This window comes from Neurospora hispaniola, assembly GCF_033458365.1.
Source record: "Neurospora hispaniola strain FGSC 10403 chromosome Unknown B0T23scaffold_6, whole genome shotgun sequence".
Taxonomy (NCBI): Eukaryota; Fungi; Ascomycota; class Sordariomycetes; order Sordariales; family Sordariaceae; genus Neurospora; species Neurospora hispaniola.
Window position 1 is genome coordinate 1,983,812 of NW_026944411.1, and position 22,539 is coordinate 2,006,350.

Sequence of the window (22,539 nt, forward strand, 5' to 3'; positions counted from 1 at the left end):
TCATCACAGCGAAGACCACCCGTGACACTGCTTGCCTTGGCGGTGAACTTCCACTTTAGTAGCACACCCTTCAACGTCATATTGAATCGACATAACACAATGAAAATTAAAGTGGGTGCGGGATGTAAGCCAGACAAGCAGGCAACCGATGCTGTCGACAAACAACAAATTTACACAATCTCATACGAAAAACAGCCTCGCTTCTTTCTTGTGCATATATGCCAAACATACCTAAGAGTGACATCAATCTCAAGTCGGGCCAACAGCCACCTTTGTTTGCTTCGAAGCTCGCAAAGCTTTTGTTCACATTCTTCCCCAAGACAGGATTATCAGAAATCACAATCCACTACACAATTCCCGGGAGAGTGACACCTTTTTCAAACAACCAAAACTCCCTTTGAGTCACTACCGCACGGAGCTCAGCTCGTTAGCCAATTTCCCCCGAAACCGGTCAACGTCAAATTCCTTGTCTACTCCAAGGCCATCCTACTCTTGCTTTGGCGGTTCAACGACTTGCTGGACCGATTCCGGTTCTGATTCCTTTAGAACACTATCACCATCAGCACTAAGTGCAGTGGAAGCAGGGCCGTCTTCCTTTTGTCCCTGCTCTTGTTGTTTAGCCGCTTCCTGACTTTCCGCTGGGGTGCCTGCGGTAGCCTCTTTCGGCTTTTCTTCGTCTCTGGCAGTAGTAGCAGGGGGGGAAGGAGAAGGAGGAGGAGGAGGAGCAGCAGCACCGGCAATGGCAGTGACATCGACAGTAGCCTCAGTACCGACTTTGTCCGACTCGGCAGTATTACCTCCATCTTCTACCGCAGCTCCCTGTGTCTCCGGCTCTGACAATGGCTTTTCTTCGCCAGCCTTGGTGTCTTTCTGATTGTCCACTCCACCGTTGCTCTCTTGTTTGGTAGTGGCACCCGCAGCCGCACCTGTACCGGCACCGCTGGCGGCACTACCGGCGCGACTCACTTCCTCTTGACGGTCTAGTTCCCTTTCCAGGCTACCGAGCAAGTTAAGCCCGTCGTCTTCATCCTCTGTCGTAGCAGTGGGGAGCAGGGCCGGGGAGTCTGGCGGTTGGAGCAAGGGCTCTGCTATCGTGGGTACAGCATCGTCTGAAAGTTGCTCCTGAAGTACATCGACTTCTTCCACCGGGGCGTCTGCGGGAACGGACGAGGATTCTATCAGTGCCGATGCTGTTTCTGTGGCCGTGGTTATCATTTCTGTTGTTGTACCTGCCGTGGTGGAAGTGGTCGACGTGGAAATTGAGGTTGGAGCGTCTGACCGCAACCCTGGCAAGTCTAGTGCAGCCCCAAGATCCTCAACTTTAGCTTCGGCAGATGGAGTCGATTTTGCGGGCTGTTGCTGCTCAGAGTTGGTGTCGACATCCATTGCGATGGTTCCAGTTGTAACATCCACTGCGTCAGCTACCGGCTGCTCGGCCTCTACCACCACTTCGGAAAGGAAAGCAGCGCTGACAGAAGTGTCTTGTGTGTCAAACTCCTTCGCCGCAGCCGTAACTTCGGTCTTAGCGTCGTCTACAGCCGTAGACGGGAAGAAAGATCCCTCAACCCCTGGCACATCTGACCTAGACTCTGGAGGCTCTGTTGGCGATCGGATCATTACATTCTTCAGTGGACTCCCTTCAAGTCTCATTGACGCAAGTGATCCGAGCGTTGGCGGGGCGAGGCTGCTGCCAAGGCGCGACCTGGCAGCAGCATCTTCCTCATTACCGGCATCTCCTTCTGGCTCTTCAGTTGAGCTGGGCCGAATAACTTCCGATGCTCCTGCGTCGCCCATCTCCTGGTCTTGGTCCTGACTGATGCTGGTATCAACACCAGGGGTATCGCCCTCAGCCATGCTTTCGTCGGCATCGCCTTCTTCTTCCCCTTCGTCGCCATCGTCGCCGTCATCATCATCGGAAGGAATCTGTGAGGAATCGGCCATTTCGCTATCCTGGTTCGCACTGTCACCGGTTTCTTCGATTTTGATTCCCTGTGCCGTACTGTCAGCTTGGCTAGCGCGAGTGTGATATACGTTAGAGAAACACTTACGTTTACTGGAGTGCCCTCCATCTTGACCTCTGCATCACCGGCCTCCACACTAGTCGGCTCTGGCCGCGTTGTTGTTGGGAGTGGCAGCTTACCCTTCTTGCGACCTCGACCAGGGCCCTTAGCCTTCCTCTTTGGCGGAGGAGGCCTTCTCCTGACTGGTGCAGGCGGCGCAGCCTGAGCCGCAACCTCAGCCGCAGCGACTGGTGCCGGCACCACCGTTGTTGATATGATCTCGCCATCAACCTGTTGTCCCTCGGCCAAAGTGATCGTCTGCTCGTAGGGGTTGCCGGCGGCGTCAATACGCCGGACGGTTGCTCTGGTAACCGTCGGTCCCTGGGCTATCTGTACCAGCCTCGACTTTGGTGGTAATGTGACCGTGTTCTTATGGCGCTTGGCCAGATGTGATTCAGCAGGTCCTTCGATGTTACGTGGTGTTTGCTTCCACATCTTCACGGTGAACCCTTCAGCAGCCGCATCGCTTTCCTTCTTGTCGCCCTTGATGTTGTCAATGTCAACGTTTTCATCGTCGTCGTCGGTCGGGGCGGGTCTCTTGTAGAGTCGGCCAGAGCGAGCGGCGCGCAAGAGCTCCTGGCTGTGGGTTGGGAGCAGCTTGGTTTCCTTGGGCATGCCAAAGGGCAGCTCGACGTCCCAGATATCGTTTTTCTGCGTAGCCTCTGCAGGTTGGGGAGGTGTTACATTGACCCATTCCTGTCTCCATTGGCGTACAGGTAGACCCTCGAAGTCGTCGTGTTCCGGGAAACCGCTGCGAGCGCCACGCCGAGTCTGGGCTGCTGATCGATGGTACTAGAGTTGCGCAAACACAACCGCATGGTCAGAAATAGTTCAGTTGTGGCAGCAAGCAGGAACTCGAGACGGGACTAAGGCGAGCAAACTCACGGTGGGCGCCATTGAAAGTGTGTGAAGGTCTGTCTACTGAGATACCGAACCTCCAGCTGTTCTTTCTCATGCCCAGGCAGATAAGTACGAAACGCCAAAAAAGTGTAACACTGTTGTGTCGATATCCAAAACACCAATAGTTCTATCCAAGAGGGAGGTACGTGGACGTATACTGGTGACCGTGGAACAGATGGTCGAATATGTCGAAGTCTAACCTTGGATAGAGGTGGATCAACGTCGGTGGGTGAGTGCAAGTCAGCGGTCCAGGGACTGCTTCTAAGTGCTGCTTGTTCTGTGTTGGAACCTGGACAGAAGGATGGATGACGATGAACAATAACGATAGATCGGTTGAAAGCGACTAGATGCCGGACTACGTAACGATATGGCGCAAACTATACCGGTAGGTAGGTAGGTATGTAATAGAGAAAGAGAAGAGTAAGGGGAGCCCGTACTGATGCAGAGGTAGCTTCCACAAGAAATCGATCCTATGCTACCAGCTAAGAATGTTGTCAATGGAAGGATGGAAGTCGACAAGGTGATGTTGCGCGTCGCATTCAAGTCGCGGCGGCCAACCTGACACTCGATTGACTGCAGTGGTCAGTGGTCGCGCGCACTGGTCGCACTGACCATGCCAATGGGACATAAATGCTCGGTAAAGCAATTTACCTTCTTAAGGCAGCCCTCACTGCCAAACAGATCTCGGATATGCAAGGAACGAGTCGATCCAGTTGCGACAAGGATTCGCAGGTTCTGATGGTGATCCGGAAAGCCGGTTATCATGGCACGACACAACCAAGACATAAACTACACCCAAGGGACCGTTCATAATTGTCCCGAATCACTGGAATCTGATCTGGTAACTGATTTAATTATCCTCTGCTATCAGAGAAGCCCCGTCGACTACCACCTTTGGACTTGTTGGCCTGCTAAATCAAAGCTGGTATTGGTATCGCGTCATCATTCCTGCGGGCTCGAACAGGTGTACTCTTCGCCAACCCTTCACTCGTAGTATTATACATAGCCTTTTTTTTCTTCCCGTGTCATTTGTACAAAGCGACAACTAAACAGGGATTTTCGCCTGCAGCCATTTAGTCCCAGCTGAGGTTCAGTTCGTTAGCAAGACAGCTCTTCCCAAATCTGCTTCTCAAGATTATAACTCACCCAGTATCCTTCTGCCTGAGCTTACCTCCTTCTTTATCCTTACCCTGCGACTTGTTAGATCACCTCTGATATACTCCACGAATAAGTTCAGGAAGACTTACCGAGAGCCCACCCTCGACGACCAAGCGGTCCTGTTGGTAAAACTGGCTAATAACTGTTTGGCGCTATTTCAATGTCAACTTGTCTGTATTCTCCAGGTCGCGTCTCAGCTCAAGTGCCCGGCATACCTTGAGCATCTGGAGATTCTGTAACCCTTTCTGCACAAGTTCCTGCACCTGTCTAGGATCTTCCACGTTCTTGTTTTCCCTAAAAGCGTCTCTTGTGCGGCGCTTGGCGTATTCTCTGAAGTTGTAAGAGGAAAACTGATTTCCCTGGCGCAAAAGCTGACGATACTGTTGGTTCAAGGCTAAGATGTTAGCGTTTGTGTTATACTAGCCCAAATAGCGTTTGCGATCCAGGGAAAGAAGTGTGTAGAAAGGCACGCTGCGTACCAGCGACAGAACTTTGCCGGCTGACTCGCCAGTCCTTGCGACGGTAGACATGTCGATCGACTTCCTTTCCCGTTTCCCTCTTTTTGCCTCTGTGCTGCTTGCTGCGTACGATTTGGTATGCTCGTGCCTCGTGGAGAAACTCGTGAGTGTGGTAGGAAAAAGGTGCTGTAGAAGAAGTCAAGCCGCCGGCGAATATGGCTCGTCGATCGGTCGTGATGATGCGTTTGCCTTCGGCCGTCAGCGTACGGCGAAAGCTCGGACGTCCGCATTTCAGATGTGGTTTGCGACCTTGGCGCGAGTGCTGGGTGGCTCGGATATGTACATACACTATGCGTAGCATGACTGAGATCTACGGTTACTCAACATCTCGATAAATGCATTCATTCATGTCTGTGGCATATGATGGCTTACGACGTCCTCTTCCTCTCGCCCATTCGATCACTTCTCGTCCACTAACCCTTCCGCTTCCGGACCTTTGTCCATTACTGCCATTTCCCAATTCATGGTTCCCGTTACAATTCTTATAATGATTGTTCGGCCCGGAGTCTTGCGCCACTGCATATTCGAATTGTCCTTTCCAGTTTCAAATGCCTCCTTGCACTCGATCAAATAGCCACAGCAAAGCATACTAGACACGCCGAGTACAATGCCTCTTATTCTGGATCAAAGCACCCCGACTAAACTCAGAACCAAATGCTTCCATCGTATCACCAAAAAAAAAAAAAAAAAAAAAAAAAACAAAAAAAAAAAAAAAAAAAAAACATCTTACAGCTTCGTCACGGGCTCTCATAACCGAGCAGCCGAGCAACCAGGATCGGACTGTCCATCTTCGGTTATCCTTACAACCACTCAGTTATCTCTCGGAGCCTTAGAGATCGGAAAGGATACGGACGTTACGTTCTTCCATCAAGACAAAGTTCTCAGGATTCAGCGAATGATCAGAGGCCCTTATATAAAGAGAGCCCTCTTGTACGCTGACCGGCAAAGGCATAACCGGATCGCTTGCCTGAGCCACTTGTCTTCTGGAGGCACCCTGCCCACCGCGAGGGATGACCGGCCAGATACAGCATGATTCGAAATTCAAGGACGCGCGCACCGGGAAGAATCCAAGATCTTAGTTGACGGGTGTTAGATGGTTAGTTTCCGAACATCATCACGTCATGCCGTGGGGAATTCACTGCTTCTGACATCAAATCCACTCTATGAGTTCAAGCAAGATCGGCCATCAAATCGCGGCAAGGAGACACGGCTTTTCCGGCTTATCGCGCGTCAAACCTGACGTCTTCGTGAGGCTGGTGTCCTTGGGGATCACAAGATGAACCACATATCGGGCAGGTTGGGCTCTGCTTCACCCAGATGGGCTGCCTGATGGAAGACAACCATCAAGAAGCCTGCATGGCGGCCTCGCGGTGGTCGGGGTTACAGCAAGCTTCTGACTGTCTACCTCCATGGTTTCCACCAGAGAAATGGCTCGATACGGCTGGGTCGCTGCGCCAAAGGAATATCGACATCGGGAACTGGAAGGGTTGACATGACTGATGATGCAACCCCGGATTCCATCTTAGATCTCGCTTTAGCTGAGCCTGCCATCGAGATCCAAAGGTCATGTTCTGGTCTTCGCGTTAAGCAGCAAAACAACTTCAACCAGGATGCCTCAAACAGTCGGAGCGAGCCCAGAAAGCCCAGAAACGTACTCGACAGCTTGTCGTAACTGTACTCATACACCCTTTCGCAGCATTACAGCTCTGAATACCCTCCGTTTTACCTGGTTACGGGTCAGAATCAGCGGGAGCAATTGTGTACCTTGAGCAAGTAGGGGTTGCAACCGGACAAGAATACCTCGCTCTAACAGCGATAGCGACCCTCTCCGATCTGAATGTGAGCCTGTGTACATACTACATCACGCAGAATGTTGAAGTCACTAAACGCAAGCCGTGGAGAGTTGATTCCGAGAAATGGCCGAGCCAAATTGCCATGATGTGCTCTGTAATGCAAGGCATAAGCTCCCACAAACTTTCGGCCTCTTTTCCGTTCGCTTCACAATTTGATGGGTACAAAAGGGAAAGCTGTCGGCTTCACGTCAAGCCCAGGGCTGTATATATGATTGTGATCCTTGGCAGGAGTACGCCAGGTGGATGTCACCGGGCCTTGTACCTCCGCGATCCTAACAGGTAACGCTGGAGGTCCACAGAGCGTCGTTCTAAAGCCGGTTGGTTCCGATAGTCTCGATGTTTCTTGCAGTAATGTTCCAAAAAGCTTGGCTTCGTTCTGCCCTTCTGTTGCGTCGGCAGCACTCCTCCCCCCTCCCCCCACGTTTATATAATGACAAGGAGCATTTGGAGGGGTCAGTTCCCCACAATGGGGCCGCTATTGACTGAATCTGTGCTAGATTCGTACCACTTGCAGAAAGAAGTCAAAGAAGGGAGCTTGAATCGTCATGGGGTCGGGCCATGTTCACCTCGGATCGCTTGCGTAAACATCACCAACTCGAGCACGGAAGTGCCCAGGCCTTTATTACTCGCGCCAGCCGCTAGTTAGATTTCGAATCCCCGACGAGTATAACGGTTCTTATCCGAAAGGCCGGGAGACTCGTGGCTGCCGTTCACTGGCATTCTCCTTCGTATCATGACGTCGAGCATCGCACATGGTTCCTTCTCGATGTCGTCCCACGACATTCTCTCCCTAGCCGCCCGAGCCCGCCAAGGGATCTGTCAAGGGCGTGGACGACTGCCGGCCCTTTGCATAGCAAGCATAGCTAATTGGCGTCTCTTCTAACGTCGTGAGACTACGCACCTCGGGTTCCTACGCTAACCCCGTCCACTCTTGTTTGTTGTTGCGGTGTTACCGTACGCCTGTGAATCATGGCAATGCATATAATGGAGACCTGGTACGTACAGGATCGAACAGCCAAGCTCCCAGGCCGTGCGCTGATGGGCCCAAGAGCTTGTTATCTGGGAATGGCACGATCTCCGAAATGTCGTGGAGACCAGCCACGAAGGCCCCCCTGGGGGCAAATGGGGAAGGGAATATCAAGCGAAAAAGAGGGATGGAGCCATAAAACATAAGAGAAAGTAGAGGAAGCGGAAATACGGTCCGCTTAGCAAGTGGCCTACCATCAAGCAGCAATGTTTGATGTTTCAGAAGCTGAGCCCTGGGTTCAGGCCGTATGGTGGAGCTTCCCTTTTGCGTGGTCCAACTACCACCCCGCAGCATCTTGCGTTTGTTGTACACCAATCCTTTTGGTCTTTTCCCCCCGTCATCGTTTTTGCCCCTGAGAGCATGGCAGCCAGACGTACGGTCTCTCCAATAGTCCCTCGGGACTGGCCTGCCCGTGGGCTGAGCACCGCTGGGCCACTTGGACAATACATCCTTGCCCTGTTGATCCACGATAGGATCTCCCTCATTCCATGTGCTCCGATTTATCCGGCTAGTTCTCCTTGGAATGGGGCGAAGCGAACCCAATGTCACAATTCGTTGCAGGGCCCCGTGCTCTGGGAGGGCTTGAATCCACATCCCGCCAGTCCGGTTGGATTTCCGGACAAGAGAAATTGGGACAAGTGAAGTGTCAAGGTGTGTGAGATCACACTCACACTTTGCCCAGGCTGGGGCTCTCTTTTGTCGGCCCAGGACAGTCCGATTGTGGTTGCTCGTCGTACGGGATTCTTTCCGTATATGCGTGTTCGACCGCCGAGTTGTGCTCGTTGCATCCGCCACTGCTCCAGGGGGGGAAAGAGAATTTTGTTCGGTCTTATTCCGCTTGGGCTGAGGCAGAGGGAGCAGATTGCCGCCGAGGAACATATCTGTCGTTTGTTGGATGGAACAGCGTCATGCCCTCTTGGTTTCTGCAGACACCAAGCCGGCGTTGCTCTTTAAATCTTTTTTTCCCCTGCGGTCTGGTCGCGAAGGTCCATCTCTAATTTATTTTTATTCTTATTTTGGGCACGCGCGGCGATCTACGTACCTTTCTCATCCCTCGGCTGGTTGTGGAGTTTTTGTGGTTCATCACTTAAACTGTCGTTCATCCAATTCCCGAAAGGGCAATCTCAACGGACGAGAGAATCAGCGACTCGCCAGACCATTCCACGCCAGCGGCTCTATTGATCACAGACCTGAATAACGATCGCTTTCGTGACATCCAGTGAGTAAGTCAAGCGCTGCCTTTCTTTTCACCATTGCACTCTTTACTTACCACCTCTTCTGCGAACAGCCAACTACGTACCTGACACAGGGCGCCTGTCATTTCAAGCCCCTTTCGCTCTTTACCCCTTACTCTCATTCACTTTACGTCATTTCGCATTCCAAGTCATTTGTCGGATTTGGATTCTACACACCGGCAGTAACAGACTGTGCACGTCAGTTCGCCTTTGGTTCTTTCGTTACCGCCGTCACGGGCACGCGGGGAATTGTTCCCCGGAAACAAGGTCTTTGGTGGTGGATGAAGTTAAACAGTACCGAACGATAAACGATTCAACGGTTACCCTTCCCGTCGCCTTCTAGTCACCCCAGCGACAAGCTGTTGTTACCAGCTGCCAGCAAATCACACGTTGCCCGTTGCGCAAAACAGACGGCAAAGCAACCTTTCGAACAGGTTCTTCGGTTAGATAAAAGGGCTCTCCGTCGGACAATTACCAGCAAGTTTGCGGTGTTTGCCCTGATCGATCAACTTAGGCTCGCCGGCGCAGCCCATCATCAACCAACAGGGGAAAATCGTCAGTTGTCGACCTACAATACAAAGTTCTTGGGTTTACCTAGGCGGCACGGGATCCGGTCATAGGTCACACGGGTATTATCAGGCAAAGAAGATCAAAGTTGATTCTCGTTATCCTTCAGAGGCCCAGCGCAGCGCCGCACAAACGACAAGCAAGCGCCTCTACCCCCGGTACTTACAAGTGAATAATCAGGGACCAAGACAGACCAAGAGTTTGTTTGCTTCATCCCCCTGAACCCAGCCCAACGGGCGGCTTGGGCGCTTCACTTAGCCATTTCGAGATTCTTGTCTCGGCAGAACGTTCCATCTCGGTTTTGCCCGAGCATGATACGATTATACACTAGTTGGCATCTCATTCGATAATATTCACGAATCTGGGTCACCGCACACTCTCTTTCAGCGAATCGACACATTTAGCGCGAAGACTACTGGCACAAGCTCCTCCTAGCTTTCTACCCGCATTCTCTACCCTCGTTTAAGGATCTTACCTACCACCGGACCACGTCGAACTCTCGAACATTACAACATCGCAAATGGATCTTACCCAGCGGCGCAGGCTCGCTGCACTCGACTTCAACAACCCAGGCGATCACTTCACACCAGCAATGCAAATACGAAACGAAGATATGGCAGCAACACATACATTACCCGAAAGGGCGGCGAATCCCACCATCGCCCCCTTCAACACAGGACTCAGCGGAGTCAATCAACCTATGAACCTCTTGTTTAGGGATACACTCTGGCTTAGTATGGGGGCGGTCGCCGTCGTGGTACTGGGAGTCAGAATTATAGAGCTATCATGGGCGAAGCTACGGTTACTTTCAGCCATGTCTATCCCAGGCGATAGACAACACTTTTGGAAAGTGAAGCAATGGAGCTGGATGCCGGGTGTCAAGAGGAATCTCATCTATGCCCCCTTATGGAACAAACGCCACAACCGAGAAATCCGACTCTCGAGCGCCATGAACATGGGTACTCTACCCTCGAGGCTTCACAGCGTCCTTCTTCTCCTTTATCTGGCCAGCAACCTAGCGTACATGTTCATCCTCAACTGGGGCAACGAGAACAAGTACTCATTCTTGGCCGAACTTCGCGGACGGTCGGGCACTCTTGCTATGGTCAACATGGTTCCGCTCATCATCCTCGCCGGCCGAAACAACCCGCTTATTGGTCTCCTACAAGTCAGCTTCGACACTTATAATCTTCTTCATCGATGGATGGGCCGTGTCGTGGTCTTTGAGGTGCTCCTTCACTTGATTGCATGGGCCATCGTCCAGGTAGCCGACAATGGCTGGGCTGGCGTCAAAGAGAAGACATTCAATGACCGCTTCATCGGCTCTGGAATGGCCGGTACAGCCGCCATGGTCGCCATTCTGATCCTGTCTCTGTCTCCTGTGCGCCACGCCTTTTACGAGACCTTCCTCAACACGCACATCATCCTCGCCTTTGTCTCCTTCGCTGCGACGTGGGTCCACTGCGTTACCGCGACCCTCCCGGGCGGACTTCCCCAGCTCCCCTGGATCATCGGTATCTTCTGCGTCTGGATCGCCGACCGGCTGGCACGCATGTTTCGACTCGCCTACTGCAACTGGTCACGCGCTCGCGGAATCACCACCGCCTTCGTCGAGCCCATGCCCGGCGAGACCTGCCGCGTGACCCTCAGTCTCCCGCGCTACGTCGACGTCCAGCCGGGCACCCACGCCTACCTCCGCTTCAGCGGCATCCGCTCGTGGGAGAACCACCCGTTCTCCATCGCCTGGGTCGATCACACCACCGAGGACGAACTGCTTCCCATCACCGAGAAGGACATTGGCGCAGCCGCAAGTCCTTCCTCCCGTCTCAGCATTAAAAAACCCGTCGCCACCTCTGTCTCCTTCGTCATCGGCGCCCACTCGGGCTTCACCCGCAATCTGTATGACCATGCCGTAGCCGGCACTGCCGACCGCCGAAAGCCAGGCATCACGATCCGCGCCGCGTTCGAAGGGCCCTACGCGGGCCACCACTCGCTCGACAGCTACGGCACGGCCGTCCTCTTCGCCGGCGCCACGGGCATCACGCACCAGATCTCGTACCTGCGCCACCTGGTCGAGGGGTACGCGGACGGCACGGTCGCCACGCGGCGCGTGGTGCTGATCTGGATTGTGCGCGACTTTGAGTCTCTCGAGTGGATCAGGCCGTGGATGGACGCGATACTGAGGCTGCCAAGACGAAAAGAGATCCTGCACATCAAACTGTTCGTGACGAGGCCGAAGAACCCAAGAGAGATGGCGAGCGCGTCGCGATCAGTGCAGATGTTCCCTGGTCGGCCCAACATACCGATGTTGATGGCTAAGGAGGTACATGAGCAGCAGGGGGCCATGTGCGTGACGGTGTGCGGACCGGGTGGGTTGGCGGATGATGTGAGGCATGCGGTAAGGAATTGTCAGAGGGAGAGGGGAACGGTGATTGATTTTGTGGAGGAAAGTTTTACTTGGTAATCTCCATCCTTTTCAAGTTCTGGGTTTGGGAGAAGACATCTTTTTCTCTCTTTTTTTGTTCGTTAGGGGCATCTATCTTTCTCTGCTTTTCTTTTTTCCTAGCTGGCTGCCTGCAGGCTACCTAAATACCTACTGACCTACCTAGCATGGCGATGAATCTCTCGATCTCCTCAGAAAGAAGCGAATTCTTTTTCTTCTTTTTGGCTTTCAACATCAGGTGTGAACAAGGCAAAAAAAGGGAATGGCTTCTTTGTACATATCGATCCGCGCCTGCTGTGAATACCTACATAGCATCTATGATGATAATTACAACTACCTTCTCATCTCTGTGGTGAATCTGTGTGCTATTCACCTTATGGTTTTGCTGTCTGTAGGCGATGCGGCGTGAACATGCATACGGATGAGGCAACACTATCCTGATAAGGAACTCCCGTGTTCTCAACTTGAATGGAGATATGACATCAAGGTGCCTTTGGTGTTGATCCGGGATTAGATCTGAAGTCCGAGGTTTGTGGCTTGTGGCTTGTGATTGATGGTTACTTCCGTAGCTGTTGACGAGGATGACCTTACCTGTCACGGTGTGTGTCTTTTTGGTTAATCGAATCACCGGTTTTACAGATGTGAAGCACTCTCAGTGAGAGCTTTGGGAAGGCTTATTTCTTTCATATGACTACTTTTTTGTCACTTGTAGATGACAGGGCGCGAGACACCTTGCTGGTCCCGCATAACATTGGATTGGCATGACGCATGGCTTCTAACGGCGTTACAGCGGATGTGCACTAACTTCCACGCTAGGGGGCAACCCCGCGAGAATAGGAGATGTTTCTTTTCATGATCTTTTCTTTTCTGATGAATCCGTGCTTTAGGAAGAAAAAGAGTGACTGCGAAGGCCTGTCTAAGATCGGCTTCCAACGGGTTTAGAAGTAAACATTCCAGGCAATCGCATGATCCCCCCCTGGCAACGAGAAGTCCGATCATCGGTGACGATACATGTGGCGGAGAAGGGAGTGGGGCTTTGGGAATGTATCCCCTGTTATTATTAGTTCAAATTGGGAGCGGCCTGTCCCTTGTCCGGCCATTGCGCAAGCCGTCCAGCCCGGGATCTCCGTCGTTGATGGCGTCAAGGTTCAGGTCGGGATGGCGTATGCAGTGGTATGCCAGCGCCGGACCCCCGAATCGGAGGACTGGTCGTCCACATGGAAGTTCTCGAAGTAAACACAGCTTCCTCGGGCCCGGGAGGCCGGACGAGCAACTAGTGTACAGTAGTAGTGTGTGCAGTGGAGAGGCGGCCTTAGAACGGCTTTGGCTGTCCAATTGACGTGTTGTCCCTGGAAAAGTTTGCTAGAGATTCATAGCGAACGAGCCAGTCCTGGGTGGCCAATTCATTATTGTCGTGCATGTACACACACTACTATGTACTGTACGACGGGTCTCGGGGGTAGAGGGAAGAGGCTCCCCTCACAGAGAAGATCGACGGGTACTCACCTACCCACATCATAGGAGGGATGACTGTGACTGACGATTATTTAGTGGCCCGCCATTGGGTTTGCACCAACAGTTACTGGTAGCAGCTAAGCCGTCCTTATGTCGTCTGTGCCATCTGTATTGACGATAGCAGACATGGAGATGCCCAGCGCCAGGCGTTATGGAAAAAGATGCCAACACCCAAACCAGAACCAGTGGCGATGAACATGCATAGCATACCCCGCGGAACACTGCATGGAAGAGTCAGCTTGGACATTTGCCCGACATTCAAGACGACTACCAGTGTTTGAAGTGGGCGAAAAAGGGTTGTAGTTAGTCCTTCCGGGAGAGTGGGGCATCCCAGATCCCCCGTCTCGTGGTTGTTGGAGTTGAAGCTTGGCCCCGCGAAGATCTCCCCAGCAAGGCCCATCACGCCCCGTTACCGGAAACGCGCCGGTTGCTCGTCCAAGACGAGAACCAGGTGGAATGACTCAGAAGACTTTCACGAGTTCGGGCGCCGAGTTGGTATAATACTGGACAACGTATCATCTTTCGCCAGTCAGATTCTGGGGAAGTGTCTTCGTTCCCGCTCTGAACTAACCAGTCGTACTTTGCAATTGGGGATTTGCCTTGGGATCTTGCATACCTTCACCCCACTTTTCGTCTTTCTTTTTCCCGAAGCACGTCAGTCGCAACATCGGGCACTCTTTGATCTTTCCCATCTTCTGTCCAAATTGCATTGCCTAGTCATCCACCTTGCACCGTGTTCAAGATGCCGATGTAAGCACAACATACTACGTCGATTCCACCTTGGTGACCCCCGTGTCACGGCGCACACAGGTTTTAACATACAGCGTGTCTCAGGCTCAAGGACCCCTCGACCAAATACAAGCCGTTCCCTCCCCTGAACCTCCCGGACCGGCAATGGCCCAACAAGACTATCGTCAAGGCCCCGCGCTGGCTGGCCACCGACCTTCGCGATGGTAACCAGAGTTTGGTTGACCCCATGGTATGCCTGCCGCCTCTCCTGCCTACTTGCGACCTGTCTCTTGTCACCAAGCTTAGCTAACCCTCCCCTCAGAACGGCGACCAGAAGTGGAGATATTTCCAGATGCTCACCGAGTTGGGCTACAAGGAGATCGAGGTTTCCTTTCCTTCCGCCTCGCAAACCGACTACGACTTTACCAGACGCCTTATCGAGACTCCCGGTGCCGTTCCCGACGATGTTTGGCTGCAAGTTCTGTCGCCCTGCAGAGAAGACCTCATCCGCCGCACAGTTCAGTCCCTCAAGGGCGCCAAGAAGGCCATCATCCACATCTACTTGGCTACCAGCGAATGCTTCAGGAGAATTGTTTTCGGTTTCACAGAGGACGAGAGCGTCGAACTGGCCAGCAAGTGCGCAGCTCTGGTCAAGTCTTTGACCAAGGACGACCCCGAGATGGCCGGCACAGAGTGGGCGTTTGAGTTCAGCCCCGAGACCTTCTCCGATACCAGCCCCGAGTTCGCAGTGCGCATTTGCGAAGCGGTAAAGGCCGCCTGGGAACCCACGGTGGAAAACCCCATCATCTTCAACCTCCCCGCAACAGTGGAGATGGCCACTCCCAACATCTACGCCGACCAGGTGGAGTACTTTTGCCGCAACATTACCGAGCGCGAGAAGGTGTGCATATCGCTCCACCCCCACAACGACCGCGGCTGTGCGGTTGCCGCTGCCGAGCTGGCCCAGATGGCTGGAGCCGATCGAGTGGAAGGATGCCTGTTTGGAAACGGAGAGCGTACCGGCAATGTTGACTTGGTTACCCTGGCCCTCAACCTCTACACCCAGGGTGTCTCGCCCAACATTGACTTCTCCGACCTCGGCAAGGTGATCAAGACCGTGGAGGAGTGCAACAAGATCGAGGTACACCCTCGTGCACCTTACGGCGGTTCTCTCGTCGTGTGCGCTTTCAGCGGTTCTCACCAAGACGCCATCAAGAAGGGCTTCTCCCTGCGCGAAAAGGAGGGCAAGGAGTACACCGATTATTGGCAGGTACCCTACCTTCCTCTGGACCCCAAGGATATTGGACGTGATTACCAGGCTGTTATTCGCGTCAATTCTCAGAGTGGTAAGGGCGGCACTGCCTGGATTATCCAGCAGCACCTCCACCTTGACATGCCCCGTGGCCTACAGGTTGCCTTCAGCAAGGTCGTTCAGAGGATCGCCGACGAGAAGGGCCGCGAGCTTCTTCCCACCGAGATTACCGATTTGTTCAAGAAAACATATTACCTCGATGAGAACCCGCGCTTCAACATTGTCGACTACTCGATCAACCCCGACCGATCCAGCTCGCCGGCGCCGCCCGCTCCGGGCAAGACCCAGGACACCAAGAACCTTGGACGTGTGTTCGAGGGTGTCATTTCTATCGAAGGTCACGAATACAACCTCAGAGGCCGCGGCAACGGACCTATTTCATCTTTGGCTAACGCCCTTAAGAGCGTTGGCGTGGATCTGGATGTCCAGGACTACAAGGAGCACGCCGTTGGCCGTGGTCGTGATGTCAAGGCTGCTACCTACATAGAATGTACGGCAGCCGGACAAACCGAGAAGGTCTGGGGCGTCGGCATTCACGCCGATGTTGTACAGAGCTCTCTGATTGCTCTTCTCAGCGCGGCGAGCAACGTAAGTTCACCTATCGTCAACTCCCTTGATGCTTGGTTTCGAGAATAATTACTGACTCCTCTTTTGCTACAGTTCGTTGGAAGCCGCGTCGGTAGCCCGATCATCCCCAAGCCTGTTGCCGACAAGGAAGTCAGCGGTGACGTGAACCTCAGCGTACCCAACGGTGTCAATGGCAAGAGCATCATCCAGGCCCTCGAGTCCCAAGCGGACGAGATGTGAGTTTGTTGGCTTTTTACAAGTAATGAAATGTAATGAAGCATTTGCATAAGGGTTGGTGAACGGTGGTTCTGGATGGGCTGGGAAAAAGTCACAGTTTCTGCGGTAGCCAAAATCCCCAACCAGGGGATTTTGACTGTTTACTGTTACCATCGACATTTAAAATAGGGGTTTGTTTTCGCGCATTTGTTCACAGATACCTAACCTACTTGGACGCGTTTGAGTTTCTTTGGGACAATCTCACGGATCCACGTTTTCATAAGCCTTAGAAAAAGGGGGCTTGGGGTTATGCTTACACCCAAAAAAAGAAAACATCTGATGACCGTAACCGGGACTACAAGAGATGTCAAAGCAACAGATTGCGTACACACACACACACACATCCAGAATACAGGACAACTGCTACAGCGACTGACAGTGCAGTAACATACAAAGATGAACCTGGCCTGCCTGGGCCCAAGAATGAAAGATATCAAAATCACATGCTTTATGCTGTTCTGGTACTCAGCTCATGCATTCTTTGTCTGCTGCTTCCATGGTAGCAAAACTTCGACAATATTGCCTCTTTCCTCTCCCACCTTGTTGCACGGCCTTTCGGGTGAAACACCGGGGAAGGAGGGGGTCTGCTATTGAGTCAGGATAGGCCATGGACGAGATATGCATCCAGAACACGCTTGTGGAAGGGAGGCAAAATAGTCTGTTATGTACTTTATAGAACAGTAATGGTAATAGAGGCCGAGTGTTTTCTGTCTTCGTGTAGGCCCTGGAAACCCAATCAAATGGCTGTTGGCTGTCGGCTGTCCCTTATAATGTGCAGGCATTTATCTTGGTGGGAAGACTTATACGGGCGACACAGCAATCCCCGAGGGATGCTGGAGAGGGAGCTTAATCGTGAATCTGTGGTACCTTCATATGATCGCTAGGTACCTATTAACTGGTACGGCAAGGAGCGTTCTTTATCTAACAGTTTAGAGGTGGTCACTACATCCACAACGCTTTCTCCTGTTGACGGGTGTTCTGGAAGAAAAGGGATGGGGGCTTCTTGGTGTTCAGAGACCCCCTATTAGGGAGGGAAGTCACTGCTAGCCCAGGCAGCCAATGGAGATGATAGCCCCATCTCCTTTTGCCCATTAGCAAGTCTGGCTTGTCTGGCAGCCGGCCAGGCAGGCAGGGACCTTGGGACAAACCTAGGGAAGCAACATTATACGTAGGTAGGTACTTCAGTTGTAACTGAGAGAGACCACAATCTGGGCGGGGAGGGGGTGTGCGTCATAGAGGTAGGTCTCTCAAACTTGGACCGTAGGTAACTGTTGTTGGTAAGTTTCTGTAGAGTTGGTGGTAACGCCCAAGAAAAGATACAGTGCACATCTGGAAGCGGATAGAAACGTCACTTCTCTCACCCTCCCTTTTCCACGACCCCCCGGCCTTCAGCCCTCCACTTCAAATGCACCTGGACCCCCGTTCAACGTCCAGCAGCCCTGCGGTTGCCGGGTAGCGTGTAGTTGCTACCTACCTACCAGTGAAGCACTGAGCCTTGGGCGCCGTGGGAGCCTGGCCACCTCAGTTGTGTTCTTGCAGACATAGGTAAGGTACCTAGGTACACCATGTGCCATCTTTTACTTCACATGGATGAAAGGACAGATGTTCTTTATCCTAAAACTTGATCCATTTGCCCGTGGGCAAAGCGTCTTCTTGAAGTGTTTGTACAGAAAGGTCTTGCATTTCATTGTCCTTTCCTCTCAAGTTGTTTCGTCCTGCAGTGAGACGTCTAATTCCTTCTTTCCCGCGAAACACGGAGCGAGCCGTTTGGTGCAGGCGAGCATTCCCGTCGACCTTTCAGGCCTGGTCAGCAAAAGTTTAGCGAAGAAACCGCACGAGCCAGGCGACCAAGGTAACACCAAACACAGCACTACTGGGATGCGTTACAGGCTCCCGTCCCTCCCCACAACAACAGGCAACACCCCCCAGCCGGACAGCATCGAAACTGAAAGCATAGTACACAACCCACCTGCACCTTCACCAGGCGAAGCATCAGCACCTGCGATTGTTGACAAAATTTTCGAGCAAAACAAGACCCGCAGTTTGGCGTCAGCACTGCACTGTGTCTGGATTCTCCTCTCTCCTTCCACTTGCAGGCGAACGCTCGGAACAGCGACAAACCCCTCGCATCGCCATCCCCATCCATCCCTCTCTATCCATCGCAATCGTCTCAAGACGGACCGCATCGATACCATCCATCCACCAACCGCCATCACCTGGCATCCAGATCCCACCCACGGCTCTGCATCTGCGCCTCGCCTCCGCGGTTCGATCTGATCTCACCGAAAGCAAATCGAGTCTTGCCCCGATTAAGATTCAAGGTTGCTGTGGACCGTGAACCTTGGACTCCCGCCCCCCGCTTGTTCCACGCAGCAAAACTTTAGTTGCATCAAGCCCAGGCCGACTTTCTCTCCCTTTCGGAAACCCCCCCCTCCCTCTTCTCCCACTACCACCGCCAACCCGCTTCGTTTGCTGGAGAGAGACCCGTTCTTCCTCCGAACCAGGCATCCAAACCGCAACCATGGAGGGCTCTTCAGATATCAACACCGTCCTCACCAACTCGCTGAGTCCTGGTCAGTATATATTCGACATCCTCACCCATGCCCCGACCCTCCTGCCTTTTGGCAGCCGCTCTCGCCATGATGAATCGCGTCAGCTCGTCCAAGCCGTGACGCACATGCTGACTTCTTGTCTCTAGACGCGACCCTGCGACATGCTGCTGAACAGCAGCTCAGCCAAGCCGCTGTGACAAACTTCGTATGGCCTCCTCCCCTCGTTGCTCCTGTGTCGCGTCTCCACAGCAAGGTCCTCAAACCCGCTGACTTGTCTGTTTCTTAGTCTCAATACCTCGTGACACTTGTCCAAGAGTTGGCAAATGAGAGCGCCCAGAGCCACATCCGAGCGGCGGCCGGTATCGCCCTCAAGAACGCCTTCAGTGCTCGCGAGTTCGCTAGGCAAGCAGAGCTCCAAGCAAAATGGCTTCAGCAGACAGACCAAGACACAAAGACACGGGTGAAACAGCTCACCCTCGAGACCCTCGCCTCCAGCAGTACCCAGGCAAGCCAGGCCTCGGCGCAGGTTATCGCGGCTATCGCTACCATCGAGTTACCACGAAACGAGTGGCCAGACCTTATGCACGCCCTGGTCAAGAATGTTAGCGAGGGAAGCGAGCACCAGAAGCAGGCCTCTCTGACCACCATCGGCTTCATCTGCGAGAGTCAAGATGTCGATCTACGAAACAGCCTGGTTCAACATTCCAATGCCATCCTCACAGCTGTTGTCCAAGGTGCTCGCAAGGAGGAGCCCAACCGCGAAGTCCGACTTGCCGCCATTACCGCCCTCGGCGACTCTCTCGAGTTCGTCGGTAACAACTTCAAGCATGAGGGCGAGCGCAACTACATTATGCAGGTTATTTGCGAGGCGACACAGGCTGAGGACTCTCGGATACAGCAGGGTGCTTATGGCTGCCTCAACCGCATCATGGCCCTCTACTACGAGAACATGCGCTTCTACATGGAAAAGGCTTTGTTTGGTCTCACCATCCTGGGCATGAAGAGCGATGACGAGGATGTGGCCAAGCTTGCAGTTGAGTTCTGGAGTACCGTTTGCGAAGAGGAGATTGCTATTGAAGATGACAATGCTCAGGTACGTTTCACTGCCACCTTGGTTGAGCAAGAATCCCACTAACAACAGCTGCAGGTTGAGAGCTCGGAGCAGATGCGCCCCTTCTACAACTTCGCCCGCGTTGCTACACTCGAAGTAGTCCCTGTACTCCTACAGCTTCTCACCAAGCAAGATGAGGATGCGGCTGATGACGAGTACAACATTTCGCGTGCTGCGTACCAGTGTCTCCAACTCTACTCTCAGGCTGTCGGTGCGGCAATCATCCAGCCAGTCATCCAGTTCGTTGAAGCCAACCTTCGCGCTGACGACTGGCACCTCCGTGATGCCGCTGTTTCTGCTTTCGGTGCCATGATGGACGGCCCCGAGGAGAAGTTGCTCGAGCCTATCGTCAAGTCTGGCATGCAGCCCTTGATCGGCATGATGGAGGATCCCTCTTTACATGTTCGTGACTCGACCGCATACGCTCTTGGCAGAATTACAGAGACTTGCTCGGAAGTGATCGATCCCGCTGTTCACCTTGACCCCTTGATCACCTCCCTGTTCAACGGCCTCATGAGCAGCCCCAGAATGGCCGCGTCCTGCTGCTGGGCTTTGATGAACCTCGCGGAACGTTTTGGCGGCGAATACGGTGCCGCGCAAAACCCCATTACTCCTCACTTCAACCAGTGCGTGACCAACTTGCTCGCCGTAACGGCGAAGCTTGACGGTGACGCTACAGTTCGCACCGCTGCCTACGAGGTTCTTAACGTGTTTGTGCAGAATGCTGCCAACGACAGTCTCCCTGCTGTTGCATCCCTCTCGGATGTTATCCTCCAACGTTTGGAGGAAACCCTGCCCCTGCAATCCCAAGTTGTCAGCGTTGAAGACAAGATCACTCTCGAGGATATGCAGACCAGTCTCTGCACCGTGCTCCAGGCAATCATCCAGCGCTTGGACAAGGAGATCACTCCCCAAGGCGACCGCATTATGCAGGTTCTGCTTCAGCTCTTGAACACTATTAATGGCAAGTCGGCCGTTCCTGAAGGTGTCTTTGCAGCCATCAGCGGTCTTGCGAACGCCATGGAGGAGGACTTTGCCAAGTACATGGACGCTTTTGCTCCCTTCCTTTACAATGCCCTGGCAAACCAGGAAGAGCCGAGTCTCTGCTCTATGGCTATCGGCCTGGTCAGTGATATCACTCGCTCCATGGGCGAACGCAGCCAGCCATACTGCGATCAGTTCATGAACTATCTCCTTAACAATCTCAGGAGCACTGCTCTTGCCAACCAGTTCAAGCCTGCAATCCTGCAGTGCTTCGGCGATATTGCTGGCGCTATTGGCGGTCACTTTGAGGCTTACCTCTCGGTTGTTGCTGTTGTCCTTCAGCAGGCTGCTACCGTTACCGCTTCCGCCGAGGGCTCTTATGAGATGTTCGACTATGTGATCTCTCTCCGTGAGGGTATTATGGATGCCTGGGGTGGCATTATCGGTGCCATGAAGGGCAGCGACAAGAGTAAGTTTCCTCGGTCTTAATCGCGCTTTGCAGAGGCTGACAAATGTCGTACAGCCAACGTTCTCGAACCCTACGTTCAGTCGATCTTTGAGCTTCTTAACACTATTGCTCAGGATCCTAACCGCAGCGAAGCCCTCATGCGGGCCGCTATGGGTGTCATAGGGTAAGTTGGCATGATGTTGAGACAACACATTATAGAAACACTAACGATTATCTAGTGATCTTGCGGACGCATATCCCAACGGCCAGCTGGCCGAAGTCTTCCGTCAGGACTGGATCACCGCCATGATCAAGGAGACTCGGTCGAACCGCGAGTTCCAGCAGCGTACCATTGAGACTGCTCGGTGGGCGCGCGAGCAGGTCAAGCGTCAGATCAGCGGCACCCAGGGCATGATCCAGACATGAGGTTCACTCAGCCCTGAGGACAATCCCAAAGGTGCTCTCTCAGCTCGTCGGCCCTCAGGGCCACTAGCGTTACTTCAAGCACTTCACTCCCGTAGTCGCTTTGGAAGATGCATTATCCCATCACTACCCCCAAGCCCCTTAGCAGCAAATCCTTGACGAACGCGACACGATTCCACGACACTACACCCAATCCCTCCAGTAACACGATGCACAAATGATGTGATACAAGCCCCTCGATGGTTTTGCACTAATTTATACATCATGTTCGTTTAAATGACACTTCACACAGCACCAACACACCTTTATATCCCTCGTCCCCCTTGCGCGCGGCTGCTAGCACTGGTTTGTTATTTGGTAACACGAATCCTGGGCGTTATTCGGGTCAGCGATAGAGAAGAAGGAGGAAAACGAGAGAAGAGATTTATCATGTACTGCGCGTCACCCTGTAGCACACGTTTCCCTTTGATATCCAAGGCAAAAGGAAGAAGGACGTGCATCATAGGGCGATCCGACGCACAACGCACAATCATGTAGAGACACACGAAGAAAGAAACCATTCCCTCAAAACAAACAATCCCTTGTTATGCATACTCCCACTCCCACTTATACTTTACTTACCTTTGTTCACACCACTTGTCCGAAATACCTACAATAACATGTAACATTTAACATCCAACAGGAGAAGGAACTATGTCAAGGCGCAGGAGGGAGGATTGGGCCTTCTCGGGGGATCATTCACATGTACCCTCACAGTCGTATATGGGTTGGCTACGGCAAGAACAAGGCTCTTGTTTGATGAAGCTAACTTGCGATATGATATCAGAAGAAGTGTTCTTGTCTAGTAGAAACAGCGAAGAA

At 52.9% G+C, this 22,539-nt stretch overlaps 8 protein-coding genes across 8 annotated transcripts; 5 read left to right on the plus strand and 3 right to left on the minus strand.

Moving 5' to 3' along the window:
* Nucleotides 1–486: 486 nt before the first annotated feature.
* Nucleotides 487–2,957, minus strand: B0T23DRAFT_430684 (uncharacterized protein; the record flags this gene model as incomplete). Its single annotated transcript, XM_062840267.1, has 3 exons — nucleotides 487–1,989; nucleotides 2,049–2,852; nucleotides 2,946–2,957. The coding sequence occupies 3 exons, from the start codon at nucleotides 2,955–2,957 to the stop codon at nucleotides 487–489; spliced, it is 2,319 nt and encodes a 772-aa protein (XP_062690905.1).
* An 805-nt stretch (nucleotides 2,958–3,762) lies between these two features.
* Nucleotides 3,763–4,855, minus strand: B0T23DRAFT_384918 (uncharacterized protein). The gene is made up of 5 exons (XM_062837501.1): nucleotides 4,598–4,855; nucleotides 4,334–4,498; nucleotides 4,208–4,270; nucleotides 4,107–4,150; nucleotides 3,763–4,043 (listed from the first exon to the last, which is right to left on the minus strand). Exons 1-5 carry the CDS (start codon nucleotides 4,646–4,648, stop codon nucleotides 4,034–4,036), a joined length of 333 nt encoding a protein of 110 aa, XP_062690906.1. The 5' UTR covers nucleotides 4,649–4,855; the 3' UTR covers nucleotides 3,763–4,033.
* A 2,441-nt stretch (nucleotides 4,856–7,296) lies between these two features.
* Nucleotides 7,297–8,749, minus strand: B0T23DRAFT_196055 (uncharacterized protein). Its single transcript, XM_062833293.1, has one exon. The coding sequence runs from the start codon at nucleotides 8,393–8,395 to the stop codon at nucleotides 7,457–7,459; it is 939 nt and encodes a 312-aa protein (XP_062690907.1). The 5' UTR covers nucleotides 8,396–8,749; the 3' UTR covers nucleotides 7,297–7,456.
* A 1,383-nt stretch (nucleotides 8,750–10,132) lies between these two features.
* Nucleotides 10,133–11,782, plus strand: B0T23DRAFT_321506 (ferric reductase like transmembrane component-domain-containing protein; the record flags this gene model as incomplete). Its single annotated transcript, XM_062835240.1, has 1 exon — nucleotides 10,133–11,782. The coding sequence occupies one exon, from the start codon at nucleotides 10,133–10,135 to the stop codon at nucleotides 11,780–11,782; it is 1,650 nt and encodes a 549-aa protein (XP_062690908.1).
* Nucleotides 11,783–12,640: 858 nt separating this feature from the next.
* B0T23DRAFT_384925 (uncharacterized protein) lies at nucleotides 12,641–13,185 on the plus strand. Its single transcript, XM_062837502.1, has one exon. The coding sequence runs from the start codon at nucleotides 12,804–12,806 to the stop codon at nucleotides 13,098–13,100; it is 297 nt and encodes a 98-aa protein (XP_062690909.1). The 5' UTR covers nucleotides 12,641–12,803; the 3' UTR covers nucleotides 13,101–13,185.
* A 662-nt stretch (nucleotides 13,186–13,847) lies between these two features.
* On the plus strand, nucleotides 13,848–16,223 carry B0T23DRAFT_196119 (uncharacterized protein). Its single transcript, XM_062833294.1, has 4 exons — nucleotides 13,848–14,026; nucleotides 14,111–14,255; nucleotides 14,328–15,905; nucleotides 15,978–16,223. Exons 1-4 carry the CDS (start codon nucleotides 14,019–14,021, stop codon nucleotides 16,122–16,124), a joined length of 1,878 nt encoding a protein of 625 aa, XP_062690910.1. The 5' UTR covers nucleotides 13,848–14,018; the 3' UTR covers nucleotides 16,125–16,223.
* A 1,443-nt stretch (nucleotides 16,224–17,666) lies between these two features.
* On the plus strand, nucleotides 17,667–18,559 carry B0T23DRAFT_196160 (uncharacterized protein). Its single transcript, XM_062833296.1, has one exon. It carries the CDS (start codon nucleotides 17,751–17,753, stop codon nucleotides 18,435–18,437), a length of 687 nt encoding a protein of 228 aa, XP_062690911.1. The 5' UTR covers nucleotides 17,667–17,750; the 3' UTR covers nucleotides 18,438–18,559.
* On the plus strand, nucleotides 18,560–21,818 carry B0T23DRAFT_196161 (ARM repeat-containing protein). The gene is made up of 6 exons (XM_062833297.1): nucleotides 18,560–18,733; nucleotides 18,859–18,917; nucleotides 18,999–19,805; nucleotides 19,860–21,276; nucleotides 21,331–21,439; nucleotides 21,495–21,818. The coding sequence occupies exons 1-6, from the start codon at nucleotides 18,682–18,684 to the stop codon at nucleotides 21,679–21,681; spliced, it is 2,631 nt and encodes an 876-aa protein (XP_062690912.1). The 5' UTR covers nucleotides 18,560–18,681; the 3' UTR covers nucleotides 21,682–21,818.
* Nucleotides 21,819–22,539: the final 721 nt, after the last annotated feature.

What these genes read in the sequence shown, in the direction of transcription:
- B0T23DRAFT_384918 (XM_062837501.1), bottom strand. Translation starts at nt 4,648, where the DNA reads ATGTCTACCGTCGCAAGGACTGGCGAGTCAGCCGGCAAAGTTCTGTCG. An exon ending in CCGGCAAAGTTCTGTCGCTG is followed by an intron (nt 4,499 to 4,597) that starts GTACGCAGCGTG and finishes TTGAACCAACAG; the next exon opens with TATCGTCAGCTTTTGCGCCA. An exon ending in TCGTCGAGGGTGGGCTCTCG is followed by an intron (nt 4,151 to 4,207) that starts GTAAGTCTTCCT and finishes AACAAGTCGCAG; the next exon opens with GGTAAGGATAAAGAAGGAGG.
- B0T23DRAFT_196055 (XM_062833293.1), bottom strand. Translation starts at nt 8,395, where the DNA reads ATGTTCCTCGGCGGCAATCTGCTCCCTCTGCCTCAGCCCAAGCGGAAT.
- B0T23DRAFT_384925 (XM_062837502.1), top strand. Translation starts at nt 12,804, where the DNA reads ATGTATCCCCTGTTATTATTAGTTCAAATTGGGAGCGGCCTGTCCCTT.
- B0T23DRAFT_196119 (XM_062833294.1), top strand. An exon ending in AGAGTTTGGTTGACCCCATG is followed by an intron (nt 14,256 to 14,327) that starts GTATGCCTGCCG and finishes CCCTCCCCTCAG; the next exon opens with AACGGCGACCAGAAGTGGAG. An exon ending in TTCTCAGCGCGGCGAGCAAC is followed by an intron (nt 15,906 to 15,977) that starts GTAAGTTCACCT and finishes CTTTTGCTACAG; the next exon opens with TTCGTTGGAAGCCGCGTCGG.
- B0T23DRAFT_196160 (XM_062833296.1), top strand. Translation starts at nt 17,751, where the DNA reads ATGAAAGGACAGATGTTCTTTATCCTAAAACTTGATCCATTTGCCCGT.
- B0T23DRAFT_196161 (XM_062833297.1), top strand. Translation starts at nt 18,682, where the DNA reads ATGGAGGGCTCTTCAGATATCAACACCGTCCTCACCAACTCGCTGAGT. An exon ending in CATGAAGGGCAGCGACAAGA is followed by an intron (nt 21,277 to 21,330) that starts GTAAGTTTCCTC and finishes AATGTCGTACAG; the next exon opens with CCAACGTTCTCGAACCCTAC. An exon ending in GCCGCTATGGGTGTCATAGG is followed by an intron (nt 21,440 to 21,494) that starts GTAAGTTGGCAT and finishes ACGATTATCTAG; the next exon opens with TGATCTTGCGGACGCATATC.